The following is an 11,832-nucleotide window of genomic DNA, read 5'->3' on the forward strand; positions in this document are numbered from 1 at the left end:
TCGGTTTACGGATAATAGTTTAACGTGACAACGTCATAACAAAACATTGATGAAATTATTGCATACTAGAATTATCACTATTTTGTATGGATACAAAGAAGGAGTGACACCTCGGCCAATTTAGTGGAAGAGAGACAGATGCGGCGCAAGCGTACAATGAGCGTAACGGGACAATGAGTCATGATGTTTAGTGCGTGCAGCCGGCGTTCATCGATTTATTAGATGTTGTCACATAACTGTTACCTTAAGTGAAAAAAAAGCTTAATTTTTCTCGATAACCAACTTCAACGTTACGAAGACCTTGTTCTAGAGATAACTGAAGCCGAATTCGAAGTCAATTTGATAAGGAACTTTGAAACATTTATCTGTTTATTAAAGGGAACTGATAATGTAAAATAAAAGACAAAACGCTAGCGCGTCCGTTTGTCCAATCACAAACAAACGCAGTTAGTTTCAGGCTCTCGAAATCGATAAATAAAAGAAATTCGATTTTTAAAATTTTATTGAATAAATCTTTGCTTATAGGGAAAATTGTATCTTATGACAAACCATATTAATATAAAACATATTTTGAATAACATTTTCTATACTAAACACATGAATAAAATATAAATGCTCTTTAAATTATGAATAAAACAAATTTTAAAAGATCCTGCTACGTTTGTGAGATATCTCCATTAAGTTGAGTTCATTCAGACATTAAGTTCTCAAATTAGATTTCGCTTTCTCCAAAATGTCTTTTTTTATTTTCGGATAATCGGGATGCACTTTCAATATATGTCTGCACACAACAATACATTCGGGATATTTTTTTAATTTAAGGTGCGCATACGAAAGTTTATAGCCAATTGAGAGATCGCTTTTGTCTGAATGGATCCAGGCTTGTTCGTAATTGTGTGCCGCGCTCTTGTAGTTTTGATCCTTTTCCGATAAAAAACCTGAGAGGAAATTATATAGATACATTCTAATTAGGAACTTAATAAGATACAGAGTCAAGACGTAGCGTTCCAGTAGTACGTGAGACACTATAGAGGGTAGAGGGAGGATTCTTCGATTTTATTATTCGGTGATTACGTCAACAGTATTTACTCTTTTACACATATTACCCACACATTGTCTATGCTTGAAATACATTTTCGAGGATTCCTATAAAAATTTATCATACGTTTATGCACTATTATTTTTGATAGCGTTCTTTTGTTGACAAGAGGAATGGGGGGGGGGATGAATTGCAGTAATTTTTTATTGAAACAGCGGGCAAGCGGGCAGGAGGCTCACCTGATGTTAAGTAATAAACCGCCGCCCATAGACACTGGAGGCCTGCGAGTGCGTTTCCTTTTAAGTATTGATACGCTTATTTCTTGAAGGACAGTCAAATTGATCCGGAAATACTTCATTGGGCAGCTGGTTTCACATAGTGGAGGTGCGAGTCAAAATTTGCCTATACTTTAGAGTTTAGGTAGTAAGTAAAGCCTAGTGAGATTCTTACCTAGATATTGATAGGCTGAGATGCAAGACTTATTGTGTGTAAGGACTTTCGCAAGGAGCTCCTTTGCGGCCTCAAGTCTTCCTGAATTAATCTGGTTATCAGCCACTTCTAGCCAGCATCTACGTAAAATACACGAAAATAATCACTTTTACACACAATTATTGATTATATTAAAACAAAATACAAACTAGAAAGGAAAAAACACAGATGAACAGCAGAAATTTATATTGAAATTCATTGGGATTCCTTTATTTATAAATATACTATACATTAAGTTAATACACATTTAAATGTAATACAAACATGGTTTAGATATTTCTTTTGTAAGCGACAATATTGTATCAATTTTTTTTAAATACGCTTAGGTTTTTAATGTTTTAACATTCAGAGTTGAGAATGGCTATTTGACAGAAGTCGCACCACAATTTATTGATTGAGATTTAAAAAGAGTTAAAGCGTTCTTTGTTTGGTGAAAAGGTCATAAGACTAGTCAAAACGACAATGTAAATAATGTCTTCGCATATCTATATAATATAGTCTTGTAATTTAATTTTTGGGAAACAAAATTTAATCAAAATAAAATAGTAATTTAAGAATCATTGTTAGCTCTTAAAAACTTGTTTGTTGTGTTTAAAGGAATGGAGCGATATAACTGCTGAAAAATATGTTGGTTCTATAGACACGAATAAATAATCTTATTTTTTTAAATCTTGTCTAATAGTCCCATGATGCTTATTACGACTCCCGATGTTATACAGCGCATAGTGGGAGTATTCTCGTATAACGCGTTATGTAAAAACGAGTCACGTTTAACATTTTTCGTTAAAGGGGATTTAAATCGATTAAGAAAAAACTGATTATAAATACACCCGTTATATGAGGGACTGAAATCGCGTAATATGAAAATGCGTTATAAGAATATCGTGTTATAACTTAGCGAAGTCTCAACCTTGTCTTACCTTACTCTAAATTCATGAAATAGATAATGTTTAAACACTTACCTTTCCAACCCATCAGCTTTCTCAGGAGTCCACGTGATAGAAGAGATTGTTCTTTTCAGTATATTTTTGGCTCGAGTGGGTTGCTTCACTATATTGTACCTGTTACGATATAAAGTATACGATTTTTAATGAATTACTATATAGTTTTTCTTCACTTATCAGACATTGATTTTTAGCATCCGCTTCCAAAAATTCGCCCAATAGTAATACCCCCCTCAAGATACTTCAAGTTAAAAGACCAATAGATATACATAATTTGAGCTTTTTGAAGTCGCTCATATATTTTCTTGGTAGTGATAGTGTACGCTCCTCAACCATGAGGTTGTGTGTTCGAATCACGGCTGTGCACCAATGGATATTTAGTAATTAAACATTCGTTCGTGATTGTAATATGTAAATTAAAATTGATATGCTGTTAGGCAAATACAATTTTTATATAGCTTTAGCTACTAAGGGATAATTTATAATAAAATAATTTATTTGCAAGAATTTGGTCCAAGTATGTGCATTACGAACTTAATAACATCGATTTTTAATTTACGGGACGCCTGCAACTTACGCGCTAGCAATCGCCAGGATCAAATATGGATCGTCTTGTGTTCCTTCCTCACTGACGTACGGCAACAGTTCTTGGAGAACTCTTTCAGCCTGCGACTTCTGTTTGGAAGCCAATTGCAGTAATGCGTGAAGACCCTTCCTCTCAGATGTGTTCACTTCGACAAGCAATTTCTCTGCAGTGCGTAATGCTAGAATTCGTGTGTCACTGAAAGAATAAATATTCAAATTTAGAACGTCCAAGCAATTCTATAACGATTAATTTGAAGCACAGAATACAGTAATTAAAAAATATAACATCATTGAACAAGGTTTTATGATTTATTCCACAAAGTTTGTAAAAAGGAGTTTACATATCTCAATTTAGACTAATCTGTGACAGTTTGGCGCATTTCTTACTTTTTATCTGTCGAAGCTATTTAAAAACTATAAACTTCAAGCACAGAATACAGTAATTAAAAAAAATATAACATCATTAAAATAGGTTTCATGGTTTATTGCACAAACTTTGTAAAAAAGAATTTTCATATGCTATATAGTTAATGCTCTTATTTTTGACTAATCTGTGACTGTTAAGCGCTTTTCATACATTATTACATTCAATCCTACATTCTGAGATGAGACAAAATACTATACGAGACTTTAGTAGCTTTCGTTGGTTATGGCCCCAGATTTATGTCGTCACTTTAAAAAATATTTATATTCAGAAATAAAGAAAACAAAGGTGTAACTTTAAGGGCCGAGGATCTACTGCCTCTTCTCCCGCTTGGTGTATTTATAAGCCTTCCTTTTGATTGCCTATACCTGCTACATAGTTTAGCAATATATATATGCTCTATGCATTTATATGTGCATATGAGGTCAACAGCGGCAAAAAATTGTTCTACAGGAGGTCTCTAAGGTCAACCCCTGCAGAGTTATGATTTATTTTGGTTTTTATATGAAAATTAACTTTTTTTTACTAATTCTTCTTAAAATTCGAAAATATCTACATCCCCCTACTACCCCTATTTGCGTTTGATCCACGACTTTTTGGCCACCCTGTATAAGTATCTATATGTGCTTAAATAGACTAGTGCACAAACCGTGCCAGAGCCATAAAGGAAAAAAAATAGACTAGTCATTTTTAATAATTAGACGACTGATTGATAGTTTTAATCTTTAAAATTTCCTTACTCTTCCCGTAGTGAATCCTGCGCATGTTGTGAAAGACAAAGCAGGACCATCCGCTTGGCGGCGGCGCCTGCGCATCTTTGTGACCGTCGTGCGATATTTAATTGACGTAACGCAGCATTTACTTTTCCCTGGTATGATGAGTATAGTCCTTCGCAATACGAGTATTCTGAAAAATTATATTTACACGTTAGAACACGTTAAGAAATCAATAGAATAGCCAAATATATTGACACAATAGTGTTACTTATAAATTAAGTCTACTCAATAGTTTTGTGCGTAAATAAATTAATTCATTCAGCATAATTAATTATAAAAAACCGTACAATCAGCCATATAAAAACAGGCATGCAAATGTCATATTAATTATCATGATATCATAATAATAAGAACCGTTAATTATAAACGTTGTCAAAACTTATGGCCTAAATACTCTACCATCTTGCCTTTAAAATTTAATCACCTTCCCCTTGAGAGCATTACACGGCAGTGATGAACTTCTAGGAAGGTGATTAAATAGTTTGATAGCCATGGCGTAATTTTTTTTTTTAAATACATCGTGGTGAAACTTGCAATCTAATAGGCAAGTAGGTGAACAGCCTCCTGTGCCTGACACACGCCGGCGACTTTTTGGGTTGAAGTCAGTTGCCACTCACGATGTTTTCCTTCATGGTTCGAGTGAATGTTAAAAGCGCATATAGAAATTCTATTGGTGTGGTGTTAAACAAAAAACTTGCCGATTAAAAAGAGTGGCGGGGAGGTTATTGCTAGTTCTTCTCTTCCGTTCTACGCCCTTAATTTGAGAACTGGCAGTAAATGTAAAATTAGAAGCATTGAATGTATATTTCTTTTTTGACGTTCATATTAGTGTACATTGTGTTACCTAGAAGCCACTAGGCCAACACTACTCTATTCAAAATAATAAAAAAAATATTTAAATTCAGTCATAATACAAAAACCATAAAATCCTTACCAGGATCCTCCTGCTTCCCCATAGTCAGTCTGGCCTGTTCGATAATTGGATCCACTTCAGAGATTTTCCCTCTTCGCCATTGGACCTCAACGAGCTGCGCAAGCGCCTCCCAACTTGTCGGTTTCACTGATAATATCTGGCTTAGGTGTCGCTGAGCTGTTTCTAATTCCCCCTGAAAACGATTATAATGATGAGTTTGATATTACCTACTACTGGCTTTATACTTTTTAAAAAATTCTTTCTTCTCTCTCTCTCTCTTTCTTTTTCTTCTTTTGAGATTAAAAAGATGCCTAAGATAATACATGTTTCTATCAGTCATGATTTTAGTTAAATCCGATAACAACAAGCTCATCTGTTAGGCAAAATAATATTTTTTCGTTTTTTTTAATAAGGGGCCAAACGAGCCTATTGGACCGCCAAAATGGTCGTCGCAGCCCATAGAGACCCGTTTTTCGTGGGTGCGTTGCCGGCTTAATTTGCCTTGTGTGTCGGATATAGGCACAAATCAAACATTTTACACTAATGTGTATTATTTTTAATGGAAAGGAGAATTAATATTTACAAGTCAGACCACCTAAAATAGCACTTTTGAACGTTAAATAAAATATAAAGATGATTCTAGTTGCCCCGTCCAAAAGGTAGTTTGGTGTGGAATTGGATAGAATGTGTTTTAATTATACCCGACATGATTATAAATATGTGTTTTAAAATACCTTCCTAAAAGCCAAATCAGCCATCATGACAGCCGCGGACTCATTATTCGGCTCCGCATTCAACAGAACGCTACACGTTTGTTCACATTTTTCTGGATTATTCATCTAAAAACGTTTAAGAAAACTTAAATCATGGTACATGATAATTTTTTTCGTTTAACTTAATATATACCAATGGAACTAAATCCAATGAAACAAAAGGCTGATTATGTACTTGCCTATTAAGGCTCACGAAACAGATACAAAAATTTGAGGCCCAGACCTAAAAGGTAGCGACACTTTTTTTTCCTTGACTATTATAGGTATGTTAACTAAAGCTGGCGGCTTCAACACATTTACACTTTGTGCTTGTGTAGTGTCTGTGAATAAGCGCGAGACGTGATGTCAAACTGAAATAATCATAAATACATCATGAATCGACGGACAGTCGTCCGTCGTGTATGAGTGGACTAAAATGTATAGCATGGCAAAAAAAACATATTTTGAAACATACTGTATGTGAAATTGCATTAGTGTGAGTACTGTGAACCCGCCAGCTTTCGATAACCGACCTATAGTAGCTCGAAATCTTGCAAATGATATCAAGCAAATAATAATAATTAGTTCACATAACGCTGATTCTCTTTCTGACTCAAGTAAGAGAAATAATATTATACCTGCGCATACAATTTAGCCAATGCAAACAAGGTCTCCGGATTTCTGGGCGAATACATCAATGCCTCCGATAGAAGACTTGCAGCTACTCCCGGTTCTTTAACCGCTTTAACCTTCGCCAGCAAATATATAATCTTTGACAGCATCTCTTTCTCCTCTTGCAGATCTCCCTTCGAGTCTATCTCGACTCTTTTTAAGACCGCATTCTGGAGATCTTTCGCCTCTGACAGTATAAGGTTTGTGTTCGCTGAGTTTTTTAAATCGCGGCTTTTCGCTTGAGTCAGTAGGAGTTTGATACGGCGCTTCAGTGTTGGAGTGTCTCTCTCTTTATTGTGTGGTTGGATCAGTTGAGATGATATTACGGAGTCCACTTTGTCATATTGTTTGAGCTGATAACATACAATCAATTTTAAGTGCTGCTTAAACCAACTATCAAGGGCTAAGTAACACTCCTGTGTGTCAAAATTTATGAAATTTGACATAAGGGGTCTTTGAGTTGAGTTTTCAGAAAATGTGAGCTTTTTTTTGGCAAACAGGCAAGAGGCTCATCTGATGTTAAGTGTTACCACCGCACATTGACACTCTCAATGGCAGAGGGCTCGCGAGTGCGTTGTCGGCCTTTAAAGTGAGTGTATGTGTGTATAACTGTGTGTTACATTAAAAAAGAACTGGTTCTGCGGTTTCCTTAATGTTATCGGCAATATTTCCGGAGTAGTTGTCGCCCGGGCCCGGCGGGAGACGCCAACCCTTCAAGAAAATAATGTCCCTTTTTAAGAAAGGGGAGAATTCGACATTCTCCTGCTGCTTAGCCACTCGGTCACATATCTGCCTGATTGCGTGTCTGATAGGCTAGGAGGTAGGGGTCCCTATACATTTAAAAAAAAATGTTATCGGCGCTTTACATACCTTGAGGAGAAGCTCCAAATATTCAAATCTTAATTCGTCGTCATTTGTTTGGTCAATTGCATTTTCATAGTGCCGAACAGCTTTATCATATTCGTGCATTTTGACAAGAGCAACACCAAGTTTCTTTACTAATTGAATATTGCTCGGATTCCCTTTGTATGCCGTTTCGTACGACTCAGCTGCTTGTACTGGTTCTAAAATAACATTCATTTATTAGTAACGAAACACACAAAATAATAATAATATTAAAAAATAAATTACAAAAATTATGGAAAGAAAAAAAAAAGTGTGTGTCATTTCAAAATCATCAAAACATTTTATGTGTGTAATGTGTGTGTGTGTTGTGGCAGTAAATGGCTCTCAGCATTATGCTGTGGAGAAGACGTGTTCCGCAACGCTGGTCATTTTTCCAGAGACCACAGTTAGTTTGCGCCTCAGACGCAAAAAAAGAACGTAATAATAATAGTAAAAATTAACGGAAGATTTGTGTGTAAATGTATACTGTATATCAATAAAAATGTGTGCGTGTACTAGCGTACACAAGTGAAACTTCTTTATGACCTTATTTTTCGAAAAATAATAATAAAGTTAAATTAGATCAAGTTTAACAAAAGGCTTTTACTATCATAGACATGAGTATAAATACAATTATTTCATTCTACCTTATATACATATACCTTATATATATACCTTATATATATATATATATATATTTTCATTAATTGTAATAGAATAATTACTAGATATCATTGTTATCGTTATTATATATTTTTGTTATTAATGGCTTCGAATCTCTTCGAATCAACCGTGGTAGGGACAAGAAAAAGATGGCGCGTAATGGAAAAATGTGACGGAATTATTTTTCCAACGCCGATAAAGAAGTTTCACTCCAAAAAATAAGAATAATTGTTATTAAACTACATAATACCTTAACTACATAAATAAATGTGTATTGTCAGATAGCCCATTTAAGTGATTGTCAAGAACAGGAAGTGCCGTTAAAATAAAATAGGGATTCACACATACCATGTATAGACATAAAGGCATCACCCATCATAGTATGAGCATCTGCCATCGGGTGATTACTAACGATTTCCTTAAAACAATTCGTGAACATTCCCCTATCTTTCTTCTCTTTAAGGTATATATGGGCCATTTTACTATGAGCTTGGAAGTAATATGGCTGCCCGGGTTTTACTTCATTTAATGTGTCTATTGCTGTATCGATATCTGTTTTACGAAGAGCAATATCGGCTCGTGCGATTAAAAGACGATTCTCTTCAGATGTGTATGAGAACTCTTGAATTGCCTCCTGAAAGAATTAGCGTGAATGAATGAATCCCTTTTAGAAAAATAAGTAGATAATTGAAATGTAATCCCTTTATTCTTATAAAGTAAATCACTCTATTAACTAAGTATTCTTTTGTCTCTTTCTATCAAGTTATGTTTGCGCTGTGATAAGTGAGACGTAGATAGATATATATAGATTTTTAATAAGGGGGTTTTAAAAGAGATTTTAGATTTAAAAGAGGCATCATACTTAAGATAACTCTTGACTTTGAATATTTTAGAATTGAAGCTTTTATATATGACCACGACAACTAATAGACTTAATTAATTAAACAGAAATAAAACTAACACGCAATAAATACATTTATTAATGCAATAAGATGATTTAAACCAAAAATTTAAATTACCTGCAAACTTTTCCCTGCATCACCAAACAATCCTAACACAGTTTGCAGTTCAATCATTTGAAGATACAATGTGGCTTTATCTATTATATTGAAATCATCAATTTGTTTGTTCGTACCGATATTATTCTTGCTGTTAAGAATATGAAGACTTGTTGTAAAAAATGATAGGGCATCTTGTGCTTGGTTTAAATTTTTCAAAATCACACCATTTAAAAAATGATACATCGCACTGTCCCTCACTTTGAAGTTGTAACTAAGACACATTTCCAAGCATTGAGCGGCCTTTACGAACTGCTGTTGTTGTATATAGATCTGTGCTAACAGAACTTGACTTCCCGCATGTGTATTATCCATATCTCCAATTTGTAAAGCCAACTTCTCCGCTTCTAATGGCAAACCAAACTGAAACTGTAGTTTAGCTAACTCATGTAAAGCTGGTATTAAGCCTGGACAAGCATCGGTTATCGTTTTCAATAATTTAAGGCACTTCTCAACTGATACGTTCTTTTCATCTTGCGAGTAGGATAAATAGCTAGTTATAACTAAGGGTTTCTTAGGCAAATACTTTTTATACTCTTTGTAGACGTTGAGCAAAAATTCGGGGTCTAAGTTTTTGATGTATGTCAAACTGTATGGGTGTGTGTTGGCTTTGGATAGTTGAGAATCAATTGCCTTATTTAGATATGAAGTTGCATCTTTTGTATGCAATTGGGCGGTTAGTAGGTATAAAATTGGAAATTTATTCGTTCCTTGCATTTCAAATAACAGTTCCACTTGCTGTGCTACTTGGTCTGTCGGGCCATTATCAGACATTTGGCATAGTGTTAAACCACATAATGCTGTTATAGAGTTACTATCAATTTTGCTGGCTGCCTTAAAGAAACTTAGTGCTTCTTTGTATTTGCCTTGTAGAATACACTGATACCCAACTTCACTTAAATATTCAACATTACTTGAGTACATTTCAAATGCATATTGTGCAAATCTATAAACTTGCGATACAACTGTACTAGACTTTGCACATATTTTAGAAAATGTCTGTGCAATGTCATAAAACTGATATCCATTTTGCGTCTCCTCGTTTTCCAAAATTGTATATAGTGTATTTAATTGGTCAACTGCTTCTATATAATCTGAATTTCTACATAGAGCAATGAATATTCGAATTTTCAAAGCTTCTAGATTAGTTGGTTCTAAAGATAATACTCGCTCTATGGTGTCATATACAGCCTCCCATCTCTGAGTAGCAAATTCATTTTTTAATTTCTCAATCAGAGGAACTACTTCCCTGGGATAGTGGACAATCAATTTATCAAGAGTCAAATTAGATAAATCATGATCTTTTAATAGATACTTTAATTTTGCCAATGCAAGTAAACCTTCCACATTTTTATCATTTTTACTTAAAATTAACTCCAAGGAGTCTTGTATAGATGGATGCATATCTAAGTTCAAATACATATCATTGTATGCTTTAAGTATGACTGCGTCTAGGTTATTTGGATCCTTTCTTAGAGATTTATTTACATAATCTGCAGACTTTTCATACTTTCCAGCAAATGATAGGAAGAGACCAGCATAGTATAGTGATTTTGCATCTGCATGTTTCCTTTCTTCTTTTAACTTAGCTTCCAAGTTATATAAATCATCTTTTTCTATGGTATTTACAAGCTTGTGGCTATAAATAAGTGCCATGACTACAGCTAAGTTGATATCTTGATTGGACTGTAGCGGCAGCAACTCATTTATGCCTAACTGGCCTTGGCCTTCAAATATATTGCATAAAGCATGGTAAAATAAAAATTCAGAAGATTCACTAGGCTGTAATGATGAATGCTTAGAAATATCTTTAGCTTTGCCATAGCATTTTTCTCTTATATAATAGTGAATGTTACACCTATTCAAGATACTCGCCATTTTAACTAATCCAAATCCAGCTTAACATTAAGATTTTTGTATTTTTTTATATTATCCTGGTAGACTTTTGCTAGAAAGTGACATTTGCATATCACATCTAGCTTCTGCTTTAATGCATAATCAAATGCATGCTGTAAAATAAAAGGTAAACTATTGAATCAAGAAAATTTGTAGACTACAAAAATGTAGGTACATACATATTTAAGGAAGTAACTTAACTGAAACCTATAGTTAGTTTTTAGTCACATAATTTTAAAAAGAGGTTTCAATTAATTTTAAAAATTTACAAAAAGCTCAGGGCAGTAATAAAATACAAATTGTTACCTGTCCCAATAACTTCCCAACACCTTTGCCCTGGAATTCAGCAGGCACATCAGTATGAATTAATGTAATTACTTTGCCTTTTTCCTCATAGCTTAAAATGGCTTCTGCTGACAAAAACAAATATTTTTTACAGTAATTAAATATACAAAAGACTTATGAAACAAGGCAGTAAATTAAATTTAATTATACTACAAACCTGTTTGCAAAGTGATCACAAACTGTTGCTTAGCAACATTGTTGACAACTTTCAGCGCCTGTGTTGAAAAAGCTCTAGCTCTTGTTAACATTCCAGTCGCTTGGATAAAACTTTATACAAAAATTTATTTTAAACTATTGAAATAGTTAAGGATAAAAATATTTATATAATATATTTAAAATAATGCGAATTGCGTATTAGACTAGGCAGTAGTGAGTAGGCAACTATCATAAA

The 11,832-nt window shown here is 34.1% G+C and overlaps 1 protein-coding gene across 2 annotated transcripts; it reads right to left on the bottom strand.

Annotated features, from left to right (window-relative positions):
- Positions 1-487: 487 nt before the first annotated feature.
- On the bottom strand, positions 488-11,832 carry LOC125063605 (tetratricopeptide repeat protein 21B-like). Of its 2 annotated transcripts, none has more exons than XM_047670119.1 (13): positions 11,599-11,832; positions 11,403-11,506; positions 9,162-11,209; positions 8,491-8,776; positions 7,465-7,658; positions 6,561-6,947; positions 5,905-6,009; positions 5,192-5,363; positions 4,222-4,387; positions 3,050-3,253; positions 2,491-2,589; positions 1,490-1,608; positions 488-938 (listed from the first exon to the last, which is right to left on the bottom strand). In XM_047670119.1, exons 3-13 carry the CDS (start codon positions 11,076-11,078, stop codon positions 700-702), a joined length of 3,888 nt encoding a protein of 1,295 aa, XP_047526075.1. In that variant the 5' UTR covers positions 11,079-11,209; positions 11,403-11,506; positions 11,599-11,832; the 3' UTR covers positions 488-699. The 2 variants fall into 2 exon arrangements, with proteins under 2 accessions (XP_047526075.1, XP_047526076.1); XM_047670120.1 differs by having other exon boundaries at positions 11,403-11,509.

The sequence above is a fragment of the Pieris napi genome, chromosome 3, assembly GCF_905475465.1.
Source record: "Pieris napi chromosome 3, ilPieNapi1.2, whole genome shotgun sequence".
Classification (NCBI taxonomy): Eukaryota; Metazoa; Arthropoda; class Insecta; order Lepidoptera; family Pieridae; genus Pieris; species Pieris napi.